At 50.1% G+C, this 21183-nt stretch overlaps 1 protein-coding gene across 1 annotated transcript; it reads left to right on the forward strand.

The window, feature by feature from the left end:
• The first annotated feature begins 4610 nt into the window (after positions 1 to 4610).
• CFAP20 (cilia and flagella associated protein 20) lies at positions 4611 to 18297 on the forward strand. Its single transcript, XM_036440487.2, has 6 exons — positions 4611 to 4953; positions 14926 to 15005; positions 15906 to 16017; positions 16695 to 16883; positions 17140 to 17250; positions 17910 to 18297. Exons 1-6 carry the CDS (start codon positions 4870 to 4872, stop codon positions 17913 to 17915), a joined length of 582 nt encoding a protein of 193 aa, XP_036296380.1. The 5' UTR covers positions 4611 to 4869; the 3' UTR covers positions 17916 to 18297.
• Positions 18298 to 21183: the final 2886 nt, after the last annotated feature.

Below are 21183 nucleotides of genomic sequence, written 5' to 3' on the forward strand. Positions count from 1 at the left end.
TGCTCATCCATAATGTGGCTCAGAAATTCGAAACATCAAGTCACGTCTCCCGGTCGTCCTGCTTGTGTCTGAGTGGTTTAACACTGAATTTTCTTGATAAAAAAGTGATATACGCTTAAGATAGCAACGTCACGTTACAGCAAAGCACCCACCGGAAGCCTCTCCCCACCAGAGTGCACAGGCATACGGACGCGGGGCGGTAACCGTGGTGAAGTTCGGTATAAAACCTTCTGGTTTGTGTTCCTCTGCGTTTCCTAACATCTCGAAGCTACGATGACTTTTACTTTTACAGAAATGTGATCAGTCTCTCCATTGTTTTTCTGCAACTCAAGATTTTACTTAATTATGGCATTCCTACCGTGAGCACACCTAGACCTACCGCATCCCTGGTTGTGCCTGCATGCTGCCCCGTTATGTGGTGTACCAGCGTGGAAGCCACCCTTATTGATACTCTTTTTTTTTTTTTTTTAATATATTTTATTGATTTTTTACAGACAGGAAGGGAGAGAAATAGAGAGCTAGAAACGTCGATGAGAGAGAAACATCGACCAGCTGCCTCCTGCACACCTCCCTACTGGGGATGTGCCCGCAACCAATGTACATGCCCTTGACCGGAATCGAACCCGGGACCTTTCAGTCCGCAGACCGACGCTCTATCACTGAGCCAAACCGGTTTCGGCTGATACTCTTATTGGTACTGGGACCAGTCAGTATTGCTGTGATGAACACACTTGCACATTTTTTTTTTACACAGTATGTATGTTTGTGAGATACATTCTTCAAAAACTTGAACTACTGTGCCATATGATTTTTTTTTTTTTTTTTTTTTTAAGGAAGGGCATTGTTATGACTCAGAGAAGGCAGTCTTCCATCCTTTCTCTCACTGGTGTGGGTTGCACCCGGGATGCCTTCAGTCGAGGAATCTTTGTGGGGTTCTGTCAGACGTGGGGCATGGAGCCCAGGGCCTGAGGCCTCCTAGGGAGGGGCCTACAGAAATGTTTTCGACCCCCAAAAAGCGGTGTTGGCTCTAACATAAGAAAGTTGCAAAATAAAAATAAACGTGATTCAATGTCTTTCCTGTGAGCTTCATTAATGGTTAGATTCAATATTTGCTTAAAACATATTTCTCTCATGAGAACTAGTGAAGAGTCTGATGATCACAAAATCAAATAATTTCAAAAGCACATTCTCAAGATCTTTTCAAGGTTACAGGAAAGGGTCATCTTGAATCTGGGAAATGGCTGTCTTTTAATGTGTTTGAAATGCTGTGCAGAAGCCTCCAAAAGGAAGCATGCAGTTTGGCTCAGTGGATAGAGCGTCGGCCTGTGGAACTGAAAGGTCCCAGGTTCGATTCCGGTCAAGGGCATGTACCTTAGTTGCAGGTACATTCCCAGTAAGGGGTGTGCAGGAAGCAGCTGGTCGACGTTTCTAGCTCTCTATCCCTCTCCCTTCTTCTCTGTAAGAAATCAATAAAATATATTTAAAAAAACAAAAAATGTAATGAGTTAAACCATAAACATCTCTCCCCACATGATCTAGTTTCCTTAGACATTTCAAAGTCACCCCCACATTCAATCTGTTTGATTTGCACACACACTTCCAGTAGCTAACACAAAAGACCAAAATTCAGGTGCAGTCTTTCTTCCTAAGCATTCAAACACTAAACCAAAAAAGTTTACACATTCATTGTTTACAATTTTAATTACATTTTCTTTGACATGTTTTAAATGAAAAACCACAGAACCAATTTCAAATTCCTTGAAGCATTTCATATTAAGTTGGAAGTATCAGATCCTCTAATACTTGAAGTTATTTTAAATATTTCAAGTATCTTTAATAACAAAATATCACAATAATAAAAAACTTGCCCTCATTTGACATGGATTACTGATACGGGTTTGATTTACTTGCTGTAATCTCTTGGTGTATTTTGACACCCCAAGATGTCATATTCCATCCAAACACAGGACTGTGATTTGTTCACGGTCAGGGATTGTGGGCTGGTCACAGGACTGGATGCTACATCATGATGGCTTGACTCCATCTTCAGGCTAACGAACTAAACCCCTTCTTGTAGTCATCTTGCACTTCCTGCAATTTACCTTTTCTGCAACTTTTAAATATATATTTTATTGTTTTTTTTACAGAGAGGAAGGGAGAGAAATAGAGTTAGAAACATCGATCAGCTGCCTCCTGCACACCTCCAACTGGGGATGTGTCCACAAACCAGGTACATGCCCTTGCCCGGAATCGAACCTGGGACCCCTCAGTCTGCAGGCTGATGCTTTATCCACTGAGTCAAACTGGTTAAGGACCTTTTCTGCAACTTTTAATGGCCTGACATGTTTCAGTTGAAGCTTCTGTTACCGACTGCCCAGATTGCAATTTTGCTGCCTCATTCGATTCTGCTTTTTTTTCATTTATTACTTTTAAAAACTGGCTTGTATAATTATTGCAGGAAGCAACTTATTAGCAAGATTTTTCTTGTGTGTTGCCCTTATGCGTCTTCATGTTGATGAAGAAAAAGATCTTGAGGGTGTAGTGTTTCATGTGTTTTTTTGCGTGATGTCTAGTTTTAGGTTATTTCAGTCAACGTTACTTCAGAAATGAAGATAAATGCACATTCGGCTCTAGTTTGTTCGTTCGTTCGTTCATTCATTCATTTCTGGTGTGCCTGCCATGATGGTGGTGCTGCACCTGGAAGAAGCATGCCAAGATCAAGTCTACAATAGGATGCCAAAACCAGTTTGGCTCAATGGATAGAGCGTCGCCTTGGGGACTGAAAGGTCCAGGGTTTGATTCCGGTCAAGGACATGTACTACCTTGGTTGCAGGCATATCCCCAGTAGGGGGTGTGCAAGAGGCAGCTGATCAATGATTCTCTCTCATCGATGTTTCTATCTCTCTCCCTTCCTCTCTGTACAAAAATCAATAAAATATATATATTTTTAAAAGTCTACAATAGGAGCAAAACATGTTCACTGAACACAAACTCGTGTTCTCCAACCCTTTCACCAAATAATCTTTACTGCAGCCAAGGCTTGTGATCTCTAATAAACTGTGAACCCTAACAGAAGGAAGAACTGAACACAGCGCGTGCGGACACTCACTGAGGAGGAGTCGTTAGGAGAAGCAGGCACTTCCATTTCCCCCATCAGCCTGTTCATGGACGGAGCTATCTGTTCAGGGCACTTAAGCCCCTTTCCTCCTAGGATATTTTGAGACATTAAATAACCATCAAGGGACAAATTGTTCACTGGCCTAAAGTATACAGAGTCCCCAGAAATAATTAAAAAATAACAGTTTCATATAAAATGTTTTGATGTTTTACTGTAATACAATCCATGTCTCTCCCCACCCCCCCCCACCCCCAATGTCTGGAAATTCTGGCTCAGTTGTTCACAGGGTTGCTGTGAGGATTAAATGATTAAAGGCTGAGGCGCTTAGTATAGTGCCCGGCACATAACAAATACTCAGTTGATGTTAGCTATTATTAGCTGTTATGAGGATGAAGTTAGCTGCAAACTCCCTGTCAGCCGCAATACCTAGCACAGTCCTGGGCATGGAGTATAATATTTTAAGTCGATGCTTAGTGGGTGATCTCCACCATTTCAGATATCTTCCCCACACAAAATACTATAGCTTATTTTATGTCTTAAAAAAAAAAACAAAAAACTGTGCTGAGTATTGATTTTTAAAAATATATATTTTATTGATTTTTTTACAGAGAGGAAGGGGAGAAGGATAGAGAGCTAGAAACATTGACCAGCTGCCTCCTGCACACCTCCTACTGGGGATGTGCCCGCAACCAAGGTACATGCCCTTGACTGGAATCGAATCTGGGACCCTTCAGTCAGCAGGCTGATGCTCTATCCGAGCCAAACCGGTTTCGGCAGTATTGATTTTTTTTAAAAACAAAAACATCAGCTGTTATTCAACGCAACCAACTCGATTTTATTTTGTTTCATTCTGATTAAGTTCTGCTTTTATCTGAATGTTCAGGTTTTCTTGTTTGCTAATGATGATGATGATGATGATGATGATGATGATGGTGCATTTAAGGCAATATATTTTCCTCAGAGCACTGCTTTGACTGCATCCCCCATATCCATGTATATGTGGCATGTACTCATAGCACCCCTGCTAACAAAGCAATGAAGCAATGGAGTTACTGCTCAGCACAGGTTAGCTGCTTTACCCTCAGCTTGTGCTCAGCCAACAAGCTTACTTGGCATCCCAGGGTTCCAGGTGAGCACTCATCCCACTTCTCTTCGGCGCTTGTACCACCTCCTCTCTGCTCAGGGGGCGCGCCTTGTCCTCACGCCCTCTGACCCCACCCCCTCCAGGTTCCCATGACAGCGCGCAAGTGTCGGAAACACATTCTATCGTCACGTCTCCTTACGCTCTCCAGAGGCTCTGAGATGATGGGGGGGGGAAAATAGTCCCTTGGCAAAAGGCGTTCTCCTCGCGAGGAGGCGGGTCTAGGGCGGGGCTTCAGGGCGGAAGGAACCGGAAGTCCTCGATCCCGCCACGGGATTGGCCCCGCGCTCCGCGGGGGCGGGCTCACGCGGGCGGAGGAATCCACGCCGAGCGCCGGGCGGCGCGTCGCCTCCATTTAAGGCGCGGAGCGCGGCGCGGGCGGCAGTTGCTGTGGTTTCCGCCCCGGGCCGGCTTCGTTCTGGGCAGAGCAGACGCTCCCGGACGGACGCGGCGCCTCGAGTCCAGGTGTGTAGGTGGCTGCGGACCCCTCGAGGTCAGTCCCTCGGCGCCCCTTGTCCGAGCCGGGGCCGGCCCCCCTGCGTCACCGGCGCCGCTTTGGGGCCCGCGTCCCGGGCGCCCCGGCGCGGCCGCGGAGAAGGCCGCCTGCGAGATGTTCAAGAACACGTTCCAGAGCGGCTTCCTCTCCATCCTCTACAGCATCGGCAGCAAGCCGCTGCAGATCTGGGACAAGAAGGTGAGGGGCGATCAATCAATAATCAATCAATAATCAATAAATCAATCAATAATAAAAATGAATTAAAAAGAAGGTAAGGGGCGGCGGGGCGGGCTGCAGGGGGCGGGGAGTGGTGTCGGGTTGGGGCCTGGGGGAGGCCAGGCCGGGGGTTGAGGGATGGTAGGGTGGGGCGTCGTGTAAGCCGGGGGTCCATATGGATGGGAGGGTCCGGGGCCCGGGTGTCCCGGGGGCCGAGGTGTGTGGTTAGGTCGGTGGTTCCGCGCCGCAGTCTTGCCTCGGTCGGTCCATTCCTCGGCGCCTGGGTGCCCCCATCTATACACGGCGGGGTCGACAGTGGCTCTCAGGGCACGAAAGGCGGACACACTTGTTGGAAACGCACAGATGAAAGCAGCTGCTGTTGACGGATTTTTATCAGATATATGCTGACACCCTGCCTGGTGCCAGGCGGTGAGCTGGGCGCCAGACACGGAGCCTTTGTTCCAGAACCAGCTCTGTTTGGGCTTCACTCGCTTGTTCCCCCTCCTGCTCTCCCTTCTGCTGATGCCAAGCATGTGGGACTGTGGCACCTGCTCCAAACGGAGGGCCTGGGGGGGGGGGGTGCCCTGCCTCCCCTGGGTGCCTGGCTTCTCCGGCGGGAAATGGCAGAGTGGTGATCCAGTCGTGTCTGCATGCATGAGCTCACAGCCCCGTCCCAGCCTGGTGGTCCTTCTCCAGGCGTCTACAGGACGGCCCTGGCCCTGACCCCGACCCCAGGCGGCAATGGCCCCGTCCACTCTTTGGAGATGGTGGCGTAGGGCGTGTGTGTCTGGCAGCCTGAGAGTTGGTCTGCATTTTGTTACCTTGATATTTCATGTCTCATGCAAGTTCCCTAACAGTCAGCTAGCTGAACCCTTTTCTTCTTTTTTTCTTTTAATGTTTTTATTGATTTCAGAGAGGAAGACAGAGGGAGAAGGAGAGGGAGAGAGGTAGGAACATCAATGATGAGAGAGAATCACCGATCGGCTGCCTCCCGAATGCCCCACACTGGGGATCGAACCTGCAATCCTAGCAGGCGCCCCTGACCGGGATCGAACCCAGGACTTCTCAGTCCATAGGCTGACACTCTCTCACCGAGCCAAGCCAGCCAGGGCTGTGTCCTTTTCTAGAAGTTAACATTGGCCCTACCCGGCTTGGCTCAGTGGATAGAGTGTCGGCCTGCAGACTGAAGGGTCCCAGGTTCCATTCCGGTCAAGGGCATGTACCTTGGTTGCAGGCACATCTCCAGTGGGGGGGAGGGGGTGCAGGAGGCAGCTGATCGATGTTTGTCTCTCATCGATGTTTCTAACTCTCTAACCCTCTCTCTTCCTCTGTAAAAATTAAAATATTTAAAGAAGTTCAGGTTGGCACTCTACTATGGGCGGGAAGGCTGGTCACTTAGGATCTACCAGTGCCGCTCTCCTCAGGGGAGAATGAATTGGAATAATCTGAGCAAGAAGTTTATTGGTGATGAAGCCAAGAACTTTGGGGCTCATCTCAGAACGACCTTTTGGTGAGCTTTTCGGGCCGCATAGAGGGGGGGAGGGAACTGGACCGCCTTCTGCCTGTTGCCATGGGAGTCCTGCGTTCTGCAAGCAGCCTCCAGGTGGCGGCTCCCACTGTCCTTTTCATACGGTGCTGAAAGGCGGGGATAGAAGGAGTTTGGGGCCTTGTGCGTAAAGGGGAATCGGACCAGCGCTGCCCTTCCACATGATGGCTCCACAGTCGAGAGCTGATGTGTGGCTCAGGAAAGCAGTTCCATACCCTGTTCCCAAGTCACTAAGGTTTTCAGTGCGTGCTTTTGTTCACTTTGGAATAAAATATTCGCTCTGGCCGAAACCGGTTTGGCTCAGAGGATAGAGCGTCCCAGGTTCGATTCCCGTCAAGGGCAAGTACCTTGGTTGTGGGCACATTTCCAGCAGGAGGTGTGCAGGAGGCAGCTGATTGACGTTTCTCTCTCATTGATGTCTCTAATTCTCTATATCTCTCCCTTTCTCTCTAAAAAAATCAATAAAATATATATTAATACACACACACACACACATACACACACACACACACACACACACACACACACTGTGAAGAGAACCCGCAGTGAGGGTACCAGGAAACGGGGGGAACTTTGTAGGGCTTCTCCGCTGTGACTGGACTTAGTTACGGGGAGTGGCCTTGTGTGCCTGTTGAACTTGGGATTGTAACCAAGTGCCGGTATCAGGCAGCGGAGATAGAAAGTGGGACATGATGGAGGAGGAGAGGTTTTCAGGACAGGTCAGAGCTTATACTGAGAGAATTCAGTGCTCGGGACCTCAGCTGCTCTGTGAGGTGAAACTTGGGTTAGAGTTGCCCATTTTAACCCTTCTGAGCTTGATCTTCGGTAGTCATTTTTCTAATGCAGCTTTTTACTAGTCAACATGTTTACATGTGAAACAGAAGCAAAGTAACCATGGCGCACCTGTCCCTTAACAACGCCACTAGAGGTCGATGGTACCCTGATGACATAAACACATGTGAAAACATTGGTAGATCGACTGGTAGAGTACATGGAGTCAATTTTGGCAAAGAAAACTAGAAGAACACTCATTTTAAGCAAGATTCTTCCCTGGGGCAAGGGAAGGAAAGGGAGAAAAAGAGAATTTTGGAGACTCACAGGCTTTGTTATATGTGTGCCTTCTCTTAGCTATCCTATAAAGTCCTCCGCACGTGTTGGGAATCCAGTTTGGTCCAGAGAACCCTGGGAATTGAAAGAACCTTTCAACTATTTATAAAAATAAATAAAACTTATCAAAGATTTATTGAACAACAGCCAGGTGACAGGCATTGTGTAGATTTGAGGAGATACAGAATTAAGTATTTTCCCTGCTGGGGATGAGGGCAAACTTGATGGAGAAAAGAAAGGACTGTTCACATTGATCAAGAAATGACCAGGCCCTCGCCATTTGGGTCCGTGGTTAGAGCGTTGTCCTCGACTGGAGGGTCTCTGGTTCGATTCCAGCACATACCTCGGTTGTAGGTTCCAGCTCTGGTTCCGGGTTGATATGTGTGTGGGGGCAACAAATCAATGTTTCTCTTACATTGATATTTTTCTCTTGTGTCTCTTCCCCTCCCTTCCTCTAAAAATCAATGGAAAAAATACCCTGGGAGAAGATTAACAACAACAAAATGATCCCAACCTTTGCCAATAGGTACATCATATTGGCTCTCAGTGCATATTTTCAATTATTATTTTTATTTTACAAAATTTTACTATTTTCCTTCCCTAGTTTATGGAGAGAGAATTCCTGTGATTTGTTTTCTGCCAAGAATATTCCCTGGCCAGTTTGGTTCCGTGGATAGAGTGTCGGTCTGTGGACTGGAGGGTCCCTGGTTCGATTCTGGTGAAGGGCACATGCCCAGGTTGTAGGCTTGATCTCCAGTAGGGGGCGTGCAGGAGGCAGACGATGGATGTTTCTCATCGTTGATGTTTCTACATCTCTCTCCATCTCCTTCCTCTCTGAAATCAATAAATATATACATATATACAAAGAAGAATCATCTTGGAAAAATTAGGTTTGTTTTTGTTTAGGCTCTGTGTCTCCTTACGAATGTGAGGAGTGAATGTCATTCAAAATCCCCGCGAATTCGCAAACTCCACGTTTGTGGGTGTGGTTACATTTGTATCCCTCTCCCTTCTCATCCTTCAAATCTGAACTTTAACATTATTTCATTGAGAGCAGATGTGGGGTATCTCCCTCCAGACTACCAGTTCCTAAAGGGAGAAATAGTCTCTGACCTTGAACCCCAGTGCTGAGTGTGGTCAGGCACCTTGGATTTGTGGCCTGGCTCTGTCTCAGGTCCTCTGCTCTGTGACCTTGGGCAAGTGCTTAACTACTCAGTTTTCTCATCTCACAGCAATGCCACCGCTCTCGTGGTTATGGAGATTAAAGGAAGATGCATATGAAATGCTTAGCAACAGTTACGGCATACAGTATTAAATAGGGCAGGAAGCTAAGGGGTTTCCACAGGAGTAAAAAGGTTTATATTGGAGCTCAATATTCAGATGCTGAGGAAGAGGAAGCCCAGGTTTCTGAAATTAGAATACATACCGTATTTTTCGGACCATAAGACGCACTTTTTCCCCCCCCAGAAGGGGGGGGGGAAAGTCCCTGCGTCTTATGGTCCAAATATAGCCTACACATATACTTTAAAAAAAAAGTTTTTTTACTTGCCCGGCTCTGTGTGGTCTCTGTGTGCTTGCCCGGCTCTAAAATGGTTCTAAATGCTGCTGTTTACTTTACAGGGTTGATTACATGTGTTTATGACTGTGATGTTGGGTTTTAATGCACATAAAATATTTTAGGACACTATTTGTTTCAGAATCTTTTTTTCTTCATTTCCCTTCTCTAAAAACTGGTGCGTCTTATGGTCCGGAGCGTCTTATGGTCCGAAAAATATGGTAATTTAATCCCCGTGGTCGGCAAACTGCGGCTCTTGAGTCACAGGCAGCTCTTTGGCCCCTTGAGTTTTTAGCAAAGGCCAGCTTAGGAGTACCCTAATTAAGTTAATAGCAATGCACCTACCTATATAGTTTAAGTTTAACAAATTTGACTCTCAAAAGAAATTCCAATCGTTGTCCTGTTGATATTTGGCTCTGTTGACTAATGAGTTTGCTGACCACTGGGCTAGTGCCTGCTTACCTGTTCTCCAGGCTCACCTGTCCTGGGCTCACCGGCCCTGGCTCCCGCCTACTGAACCTGCTGAACTGAAAGAGCCCTGTTCTCTCACACCTTCATTCAAGCCTTTGTGTTTGCTGGTCCCTCTGCTGGGACCTGTGCCTCCACCTCTTCTTCAGTCTCTCGGTCACAGCTTACCAGCACCCCCTGGGGTTCATCTCCATCCCCTTCTTCCTTTTCTTCATACTCAATCACGCTTGATTTTTCTTTTTAATTTTTAATGTTTTGAGGGAGAAATATCGATTTGTTGTTCCACTTACTTATGCATTCTTCCATTGCTTTTTAAAAATATATACTTTTATTGATTTCAGAGAAGAAGGGGGAGAGAGAGAAACATCAATGATGAGAGAGAATCATTGATCGAATGCTCCTCACTGGAGATCAAGCCCACAATCTAACACATGCCCTAGACTGGAACTGAACCTGGGACCCCTCAGTCCACATGCCAATACTCTGAGCCAAACCAGCTAGGGCACTTCCATTGCTTCTCGCATGTGCCTGACTGGAGATCGACCCCAGAATCCTGGTGTATTGGGATGATGCTCTAACCAACTGAGCTACCGGCCAGAGCCCTCAGTCACACTGGAAATTAGCTTCTCAAGATCTGTATTCCTGGCTAGACTGGAAGCTTTCTAATAAGCTTTGCAGTTTTTCAATCCAAGAGTTTAGGAGAAATTAGGGGTTTCTTAAGGTTTCCTTAATTTCTGGGCCTTGTAAGTGTTGCATTGTCTAAAGGACTCCTGTGTGTACTGGAAACTTTACTTTGGTTTGTAAAGAAAATACCAGGAGGTTTGTTCCCACATACTGTGTGTGTAAAACCTCATTCCCAGTCCTTCCTGGTGATATCCTAAAAGCCTGGTAGGTAGGAGTGTTAATCCATAGGCTTCTCCGTCTCTCTCCTCTCACCTGGCTCTCTCAGCTGGAAGGGATTAGGTTCCCATTCCTGTTCCTAAGTAAAAAAGTGAATGAATCTCCAGAAAAACTCCCACGCCCCAGCTTGTAAGGAGTGAATCTTGTTGGTCGACATTAAACTGATGCAATTTCCAGTAGTGGGATTGACAGCATTTGGACATGAAGGTAGGGAAACTTTTCAGACTCTCCCTGGGTGGGTGTGATGGTGTTCTTCATGGTCCTGAGTAACAGCTTTCCTGAAATTGGCGAAGACCTGGTTTTAGTTACACCTGCCCTGTGGGGGCGCCGTTACAAAGCTACTGGCTCACAGTGCACACCGCTGCCCTTCCTTAGCTAAGGGTTTGTTGTGGGCGCTCTGAGTTGCCTGGCTGCTGTCTGATTACCCTGCGAAGTGACCCACGGGGGTCTGGGAAGCCGAGGCCGTGCGTCGGAGCTATGCCCAGCTCGCCCCACAGAGGTCTCCCTCCGTCCGCTTTCCCCGAGCAGCTGGCTCTGCCGAAACGGCCGGCGCTAATGGCTTACTGTAAATTGGAACCTGTGTCGTTAAGACTAGGATAGCAGATGGCTGGGGGCTCAGCTGTCTGCCAGGATAAGTGGGTGGAACCAGGGGAAAAAAGAGAGAGAAGAAACGGGTGGGGGTAGGAAATGGAAACCACTCCCGTGGTATTTTTAACGCACCTGTAGAAATACAGAACGTCTGCCAGCTTCCTCCCGTAGTATTTCCCCCTCAGCCTGACCCCCCTCCCTGGGGCTTAAGTCAGTGTTGCTTATTAGTTGCCCCAGCAACGATGGAAAGCTGGGAGAGTGATTGCAAGAAGGGCCTGATGGTGCCTTCCCGGTGGCCGCTGTCAGTAGCCTGGGTTCCGAGGCTCCGGAAGTGCCTCCAGCTCAGCGAGGGGAGCTCAGGAACTTGTAGCCAATGTGAGACTGGCTTTATTTATCTAGTTATTTATTTTGGAGGGAATAAAACACGTGTAGGCCGCAGTTGGATAGTGGGGATGTGTTATAAAATAAAAAAGAATTCATGTCACAGATAATGGGCACTTTCTGATTTAGAGAGGGAAGGAAAAGAAAACCCGCTTCCACCAGGAGCAGTAAATGCTGACGGTTCATCTTATCTTCATTTCAAAGCCCGTCTGCCTGGCGACCTCTGCCCTGGAAGCCTAAGAAAAGGAAGTTGACGTCCTGTTATCGGTGTTTGTCAGAAGCGGGACTGGGGAGGGGTTGCTTCCTGGAAGACCTCGCAGTATCCAGGAACCAGATTGCCAGGGGGCTAGGAGCTTGCCCCTCACTCATTCCCCTTCCCATCCACGTTTCCGAGCCTAGAGAAGAGGCTTGGCAACTTCTAAGAGCTCATCTCTCTCTCTGATTAATTGCGCCTCCGTCACCCTCCCCTGTTTTGTTCACATGAGTTTGTATTTGCAGCCCTGAACTTAAATAAGAGGGGAATCATAATTCACTAACAGATCAACACAATTTGATTTCGTAGCGCTGGCAGCTTGTTTTTCTTCTTTGAGGCCTGAGCTTGCTCCTTGGGCAAAACTCTTCTTAGCTTGTCTCACCACCAGCCAGGCTAAAACTCTCAGACCGATAGGCATTCCTTCACAAAAGCTGCCTTGGTTCCTCCGAGTTCTCTTGTTTGGGGGCCACATTAATTAATTTTGTAAGAAGTAAGTTTGCGATGTGGTTGTTGCTGTGGCTGAAAGGAAGTTCTCTCTAGGAAGACATTGAAAGTCGCCCTAAAAGCTGTGCTGGCAGCAGCAGAGGATGCCCGTACAGGTGCCCATGCAGAGTCTGCTGGGCTTCCGGCCTGCGGTTCTGCTCGCAGTGTGAGGCATTGTTTTCCTCTGTGGAAACCGAACGGTCAGCTTTGCTCCAGGGAAGTCGCCTGCTGGAAAGGAGATGGATAGAGGCAGCTTCCCCACTGCTCCTGCCCAGTGCTCCCGCCCTGGGCTCCCCCTGTGAAGGCTGTCTGGAGCTGAAGGCCTGGGGGAGGTGAGATCTGAGGCCAGCGCTCTCAAACAATGTTGGATAAATTGCAACAATTTTCACTCCAGCCGTAGTAGCCCAGCGGCAGTAAATACTTAATCCTTTCAACTTAATCATCTGTTTGAATGTTGCCTTAGTACGTATCTTTTAAGGTAAGAATGAAGCTAGATCACAGGGAGTAATTAGCAGTATGCTACAGAATTGGTGTTTGCATCTTGTTGGAATACTGCCAGCCATGATCACCTGATTAGAAATGTCCTAACGTAGTCCTCCGACACTGCCTGCTTTTCCCCTGCAGCCTGGGCCAGCAGCTAGGGTTCCTGCGGGGAATGAGGTGGGCAGTGCTGGCACATGCTACACAGATCCAGGCCTTGGTGCTCTTAATCTCCCTTGGAAAACGGCCTAGAATCCGAAGCAGGAGGGCCCTGGATGTCAGCGGTTTTGTTTGAGAAGCACTTCAATGTGGCATTTGTGTCTTGAGAACCAAGAAATGCCACATTGGCAGAGATCTGGGGCTGTCCACCCAGCAGTCTGTCTCTGACGTGGGCACTAAGAGGTGATTTGTGGGGAAGCGTTCCGCTGGCAGCCTCCTGGGCTCCGTGGTGTGATGCACCCGGGATCTCTGGCTTCCTGTCATAGGCCGTGTGGGTATGTTATCCAGGAATGTTTTAAAATCCTTCTTGAAACTATTCACATGTGCCAGCTCTCGGAGTGACACAGTCCAGAAGTCAGCACTTACTGTATGCCCAGCACAGTACTGAGCATTGTGGAAGATACAAATGATGCTTAATGCTTGGTCCCTACCCCTGAGTTTACACGTTTTTGAGAAGATAAGGCTCAGTTGCAATTTGTAGAAAAAGATGGCCAGTGATATCAGATGTCACCTGAGGAATGCCAAGCAACCATGAGTGGATCAAGTTCACAGTAACAGAGCTCAGAGACTGGTGTTTAAAAATAGGATGGCGTATTATTAATAACCTATGTTGAAAAAGACAACTATTATCCCTGGCTGGTTCGGTTCGGTGGTTAGATCGTTGGCCCGTGGACTGAAGGGTCAGCGGTTCAATTCTGGACAAGGGCATGCACCTTGGTTGCAGGTTCTTTGCCCAGGTCTGGTTGGGGTGCTTACTGGAGGCAACTGATCAATGTGTCTCTCTCACTCTCTCTCTGTCTCTCTCTGTCTCTCTCCTCCTTCATTCCACTCTCTCTTAAAATCAATGGGGAAAAAAATATCCTTAAGTGAGGATTAACAAAAAAGAAAGAGAAAAACACAACTATCAGACAGACTGGACACTGTGTTCTCTCCCTTGTGTGAATCCACTGGGAAGCAAATGAACAATCGGTGAATTCGACAAACAGCCCATCGTCGCTGTCCCTAGGAAAGACCGCCTTTGTCTTTCTGATGAGTCCTGGTCTTTTTCATGTGGTAACATATTCAGCCCTAGCCGTCCAGCCCTGTCTCTGAGATATCTTTGCACATCTCTGCTCTGTCCATACTCGGTGCTTAAGAGTTGATTGCTTGAAGGTAATTCTTCTTTCCTAAATATTTTGAGAGGAGGCACCTGTATGGAATATTGATTCCTTCCCCTCATATACCTCCTATATATGCAGCAAACAGTACAAAACAACGTAGGATGAAGAGCTGAATTGTGTAGTGTGGCCTCTCTGAGCCAGGAAAACAAGTCAGAGAGGTCAGCGTGGGCTGGAAACGCCGATGAAGCATCTGTGTGGGCCATCGAGGGACTTGCTTTCGTGCTTGAAAAAGTAGGAACTAAGGGAAGAGAAGATAAGGAAGCAGGAGTAAACCTGGGGGAGTAGCGCTCTCAGGTTCCGGTTGCCCCACCTCAGGGACGGACGCTCAACCCCGCCTTTCTGCAGCGTGGGCAGTGGCCGGCCCGGTGGGCATCCTGACCTCTGACCTAGGAGCGACCATCTGCACTCCTGGGTGTCGATGTCCGCATGGCAAAGAGGACACAATGCCACCTGCTTGTGTTTTTTTTTGCTGTGGGAAGGATTAAGTGAGAGAATGAACTGGAATGTTCTAACGCATAGCAGGAGCTCATTAAATGTCAGCTGAGTGAATGGGGTTGATTTCTTTGGGAAGACATTTATCCTGATTTATAGGTTGCTGAGTTCCCTGTGACTCCTGTGGTGGTCGAAGGGACCCTGTATAGCAGTAATAACATGGTTTACTTACACACAAGCGTCAACATAGCATGTCACAGACTTCCGTGTTATTCACCCTGGGCCACTGTGGTTTTTTGTAAGTGATCCCATTCACCCTTCAAAATCTTAAAGTTGTTGCCAAATATTTCAGTCCTAACCAGTTTAATTTTCTCCCTTATAGGTGCGGAATGGTCACATCAAAAGAATCACTGATAACGACATCCAGTCCCTGGTGCTGGAGATTGAAGGAACAAATGTCAGGTAGGTGGGACTCCATTTTCCTAGAGACACTGGACCCCAAGGAGGCCGTACCTCATGGAGGTGAAGGCATAGGCTGCCTGGTCGGGCCACCTGGTGGGAGTCCAGCTCTGCTACTTAGAGTTTACCTTGGCAAGTTACTCCGTCTCCTTGGCCTTTGTTTCCTCATCTGTGAAATGGGGATAACAGCAGTATATCTTTGTGCAGATTAAATGAGTAAATGTGGATAAAACACTTAGAATCTGCTTAGCACGTGTTAAGCGCTGTGCAAGTATTAGATATTATTAATATTTAACCAAGGTGTGTGTGTGTTGGGGGTGGCCACTGTGGGCTTTGGTGCCAAAATGGTCTTAGTTTTGGCTTTCCATCATTTTTTTGGTTCTCTTGGACCAGAAGTAGAGCTCTTATTGGAAGCACTGCCTCAGATCCACGTCTGGTTTTGCTTCTCAGGTATTTTATTGTTGGTGTCTAGTCCTATTGAGCTTTTGTTTCAGAGTCCAGCATTTTTTTTTTTAATTACTCAAGAATATGTTCTTACTGATTTTTAGAGAGAGAGGAAGGGGGGGGGGGAGAGAGAGAGAAAGAACCATCAATCAGTTGCTTCCTGTATACGCTCCGACTGGGAATCGAACCTGCAACCCAAGATTCCTACCCAGAAATCAAACCCTCAGTCCTTAGGTGTTCAGGAGGGATAATGCTCTAACCAGCTGAGCCACCTGGCCAGGGCCAGAGCCCAGCTTTTTCTTAAAGCATTAGCTGACTAAGGGGCGAGGGCTTCATTGGCGGGTGAATCTGGAACTTGTGGATCTGCCTTTCGCTTCACCTCTTCGGCTGCGGGTTGCTGCTGTGCATACACAGAGGGAAAGGCCAGCAGTGTGTTCATTGGCATTTCCTTCTCCTCAGCACCACGTACATCACGTGTCCTGCAGACCCGAAGAAGACGTTGGGAATTAAACTTCCATTCCTCGTCATGATTATTAAAAACCTGAAGAAATATTTTACTTTTGAAGTACAGGTGAGTGTGTGCACGTGAACGTACATACTTGTGGCTGTGCCAGAGAGGTGTCCCATCAGCCTGTAGGGCAGTGCCTCCTTTTCTGCCTGAGCCGTAAATATATCTGGTATTAGTAATCATAATTTAATGCCGAGTTTTTAAAGAAACGGTAAATTTAACCATAGCAATAAGATTTCAAAACTTGTGAGTTAGAACAGTGTTCATTTGGGGAGTACCCATTTAAATACTGGGTTATTGTTGGTCTCTATCCTAGTGGCTGCCTCCTGCACGCCCCTATGGGGGATCAAGCCTGTAACCGGGCATGTGTCCTGACTGGGAATTGAACCAGGACCTCCTGTGGTTCATGGGTCCACGCTCAACCACTAAGCCACACCGGCCATGCTGTTTCTATATTTTTATTTCCCAAGGGAAGAATGTTTATGAAGTCATTCTATGGCCTGAGAGCCTGCTGGGTGGGGGTGCCATTTGTCATAAGCAGCTGGTGTTGTCCTGGCAACAAATGAGATACACTTGCTCCTTCCAGACCGTCTGCATCCAGAGTGACCTATGTCCGGCCTGTTCGTCCTCCGTGGGCCTCAGCCCCGGGCACCAGGGCGGTGGACGTTCAGGGCCTTGCCTTACAGATTGCCAGCTTCTTCCAGGGCGGAGGGGGCGTGACTCCTGTCTCCATCTCACAGGTCCTCGATGACAAAAATGTGCGCCGGCGATTTCGGGCAAGTAACTACCAGAGCACCACGCGGGTCAAGCCCTTCATCTGCACCATGCCCATGCGGCTGGATGACGGCTGGAACCAGATCCAGTTCAACCTGTCCGACTTCACACGGCGGGCGTACGGCACCAACTACATCGAGACGCTGCGAGTGCAGGTGCCAGGCCCTTTCCGGATGGAGCCCCGTGGGACGGGGTGCTCTGTCCCTGGATCAGGCCCCCAAGCGCAGGGGTTCTGATAGAGATAGCGGAGACTGTGGCGAGCAAACCCCCTCTTGTCCGAACCCGCCCCAGGCCAAGCGGGACACGCCGGGGGATGCCGCGCGGCAGCCCCGCGGGTGGGAGCTCTAGGAGGACCGGGAGATGAGGAAGGACGGTCCCGTTGAGTTTCTCAAATAAGCCTGGCGCCCACAGATCCACGCCAACTGCCGCATCCGCCGGGTTTACTTCTCAGACAGGCTGTACTCAGAAGACGAGCTGCCAGCGGAGTTCAAGCTCTACCTCCCGGTGCAGAACAAGGGGAAGGTAAGCACCGAGGCCCCAGGAGGGCCCGGCGGTGGGTCGGAGGCCACGTCCTGGGGCAGCTGCACGGCCTCTGCGTTGACATGGAGAACGGGGCGCCTTTCCATCCCAAGACCTAAGTCTTCCCCTCCGTCAGCACAGAGTCAGGCATGAGCCTGGGAAGGCTTCTGCTGTGCTCCTCCCTCCACAGGTGATCCTGCCCTCCTGGGGTTCGGGGTGCAGGGAGTCACAGGCACCCCATCAAATCTCTATTTAAACAACGCTCACCGGAGGATATGCTTTAGAGTGAAAGGAAGGGAGAAGGGAGCGGGGAGGGGGCAGAGTCATCGATGTGAGAGAGCCACCTCAATTGGTTGCCTCCTGCACATGCCCGACCAGTGCTGGGCATCAAACTGCAACTGAGGTATGTGCTCTTGACTGGGAATCGAACCCTTGACCCTTTGATGCCCAGGCCAACACTAACCACTGAGGAAACTGGCCAGGGCCCATTGAACTCTTTCTCAGCCCGTGGCGCTCTCCTCTGACACGATGGCAGCGCTCCCTGCCTGCTGCTGCTATCGTGTGCACTTCGCGCAGCTCAGCCCTCCGTGCCGGAGCTAGGGGACCGGGCGTGGACCATCTCTGTCTGATAACTCCAACTGATGCCTCTCTTTCCCCCTCAGCAATAACTGGAGTGCAACTCAAGGGATAGACCCTGGACCCGACTCTTAGTTTTAAAGGAGACTATCTGGAGGACAATGCAGAAAAACAAATATTTCTATTAGTTCACTGTGCTGTGGTTCTTTTGTCTGCTCCTGGTGTCCCGTCGCGGACACAGTGACTGCCGTACGTAACGCCTCGTAAGTACAGTGGGGAAGAGGGGCTCCTGGCTCTGATCCCGCTGCCACCAGCGCGGGGGAGATTCCTGACCACGAGCTCAGAATTAAAGGTGTCCCTTCAGACCAAAACCTCTCTACGGTTTGTTCTTCGTTTTATATATGACCTGCATATATGTATATGCTTGTAATACATAATCTGGAAATGAATAAAATGTTATATTCTTGGTTTGTACATCTGTTCTTAGTTTGGAATGGTGACATTTTTCTTTGTGGTGTGAAAGTAGAGCTCTTTTCAAAGACCGGCCCAGCATTCGTGCTGTGCGGTAGCTGGCAGTGAGCGCTCAGAGCGACGCCGATGTGTAGATACTGACTTGGAACAACTTGGAAGATGAGCAAGTGGAAAACCCCAGGGACGGTGCAGGCCCAAGAGGCGTCTTCTTGGGCTCGGGCCCTGAGTCACTGAGGACCGAGCACATCGAGCCCCCTAGCCTCTGTACCGCCTCCCTGCTCAGGTCCCACAGGAAGGGCCCGCCTGACTTAGGGAGAGTGGCTGCTTTAAGCACAAATCACGTGAGAACTGAAACCTCCCACCACTTGCCCACTCACACTCACTCCGGGGCACGCTCCTCAGGCAGGTAACCCTTCGGCTGCGGCTCTGCCTGTGGGCCATGTCTGGGAAGCAGTTGGGCGCAGACAGGAGCACCTGTAGGTGTGCCTAGAGGACCTTGAAGGACACACAGCTAGCGCAGTGATTGCATCTGGAGAGAGGGCTATGGGATGGCACGGATGCTTGGTTGTAGGCTGAAGAATGTTTTTGGAAAGGTGACATTTACGGAATAGAAACCTGGAAGTCTAAGGAACCAAGGGCCATCCTAGGTACCGTTCTCCCTCCCACAGGAGAGGCTGGGGGTGAAGTGAAAGCGTGTGCAGTGCCAGGCGGCATTGAGCACTGCCTTCGGAGAAGTTAAATGGTGAGGCACCTGCTCCCGATCCTCCTCTGAGTCCGCTCCGGGCAGCATGGCCGTGTCCCCAAGGAGGCAGGGCTGCGGGAGGGGAGGGTGGGCAAAGGTGCCCCTCTCTCCCTCATGACTCAGTTCCATTCCCCTCCGTCGTCCGCTGCCTGGCATGTAGGTGGGCTCGGCTTATACTACTCGTCCTTTGTCTCCTGCTGAAGCCCCTGCCCCGGGCCGCCTGTCCTGGGAGCCACTTTCAGGGCCAGCCCCATCACGTCTGACTGTGGTCCGATTCCCCGTCCTCCATTCCTCCCTTAGACTCCGCGTGTCTCCGGAACTTTCTGGATTTTTTTTTTTTTTTTTTTTTGTGGTGGGGGGGTGGTCTGGGATTTCACAGATCCGCTTGTCCCTGGCCACGTGGCGCGGGGTCTTCCCATCTGGGGCCCGTTCTGGGATGAAGGGTGCCTTTGTGGAGCAGAGAGCGGGTTAACTCTCCTTTGGTGCCGGGTGTCCGCGAAGTGCCCCGGAGCCCGGGAGAGACAGGAAGGCGCTCTCCACACAGCCCCTTCACCGCGCTGCCAGGCTATGTATGGCCATTACCTCACCGCCCTCCGGGGGACGGAGCAGATGCTTCTCAGCCTCCCGAGAGGAAGTGAGGGGGCGTCAGGGCGATGCCATGAATTATCTAAGCTGGCCCCGGCGGCTGCCCGGCCCCTGGCCCTCGCCTCCCAGCTCACCAGGAAGATGGCTGGTGAGGCCACAGGAGGGGGAGGGAAGGACAGGCTGGGGCCAGAGGGACCTCAGACTGGAAGCTGGAGGGGCAGGTGCCATATCCAGCTCCCAACAGTCATGGCGCTTCAGAGGAACCACCTTCCCAGCGAGAGTGACAGGTGCACAGCCACTCCCAACTGGGCTTCTTTTTGCCACTGGCCCCTGGGCTGCCTCCCTGCAGCCAGGCCAGCCCCTGCCTGGGCATCTGGAGGAGACAAGTGAGCACCAGAGAGCCCGAGCGGGTTTCCCTGGCCCCTCGGCAGCTGAAGCCAAAGCCTCGGGGTCGGAACTCACCGGGAAAGGCCTTGGATCTCTCCTCTGAGCCCCCTCGCACTGGCGGCTCCATCACTGAGCCTGCAACCTGGGCACGTGCCCTGACTGGGAATCAAACCATGACCTCCTGGTTCATAGGTCAACGTTCCACACCATTTTTAAATAGGCAAAAGGCTATATTCTAGGATGCATTTATAAGCGACAGCCTCGAGTGACGGGCAGGGGACATGTCTCCAAGCTTCACCTAGTGGTGGGGGTGGGGGTCACCAGGGACCCAAGAGGCCCTTCAGGGGGCTCCCGGGACACGGGGCTTCATTTCCTACCCGGGTCCTGTCACACCCGGGGTGTGTGTGTGTGTGTGTGTGTGCGTGCGCCAGTTACAAACACCAAGCTATTCCTCCCATCACGCTCCTCCCGTTCATACACTCCCACTGAGGTGCCTGCGCCCCGGCCTGTTACCACACAGGCTCGGGGGCCCAGCTCATTAACATGCAGATTCTCCTGCAGGAGATCTAAATCCGGCCCAGAAATCTACATGTGTCACGGCTTCCCCCGAGGACTGGGGATGTCTCCGGCACTTGGGAAGCTGCTCCAAACTGGAGGGAGCGAGGACCGCCAGGACAGCTTCCAAGGGCAGGATGCTGGGAGGGAAGGAGGCACACAGCGGCCCCGGCCCCTCCCCAGGCCCCTGCCGCTCCCTTCCTGCAGAATCCTCCTGGTAAGTGGCGTCTCTACACCCTTTCCCGAAATGCAAACCGCCCGGCGCTCCTGGTTGTAAACCCACGAGGCACCAGCCATCTGGGCGGAGCGTGAGCCTTGGAAAAAGTGTGCCTCTTGGTATCCATGGTGTCTGAAGCCAAGCAAAAAAATAAAAGCGCTGCAGGGCGGTGGGGGAGAAGGGGGCGGTGTGGACACGCTCTGCACAGACCCTCACTGTAGGGTGGAGGCCGCTACGGGAGCCGCCTCACCAACAAAATTAGCCTGCCGGTAGATCAAGTGTGTTATCCTACGTAATAAAGAGCTAATATTGCTAACGGCCGTGACACCCTCATGCTGTCATTACCGTTCAGGAGGATGCATGCGTGTGCATGGCAGGGCGAAGCCACCAAATTGCTCTGGCC

This window comes from Pipistrellus kuhlii, unplaced genomic scaffold (assembly GCF_014108245.1).
Source record: "Pipistrellus kuhlii isolate mPipKuh1 unplaced genomic scaffold, mPipKuh1.p scaffold_m20_p_17, whole genome shotgun sequence".
NCBI lineage: Eukaryota > Metazoa > Chordata > Mammalia > Chiroptera > Vespertilionidae > Pipistrellus > Pipistrellus kuhlii.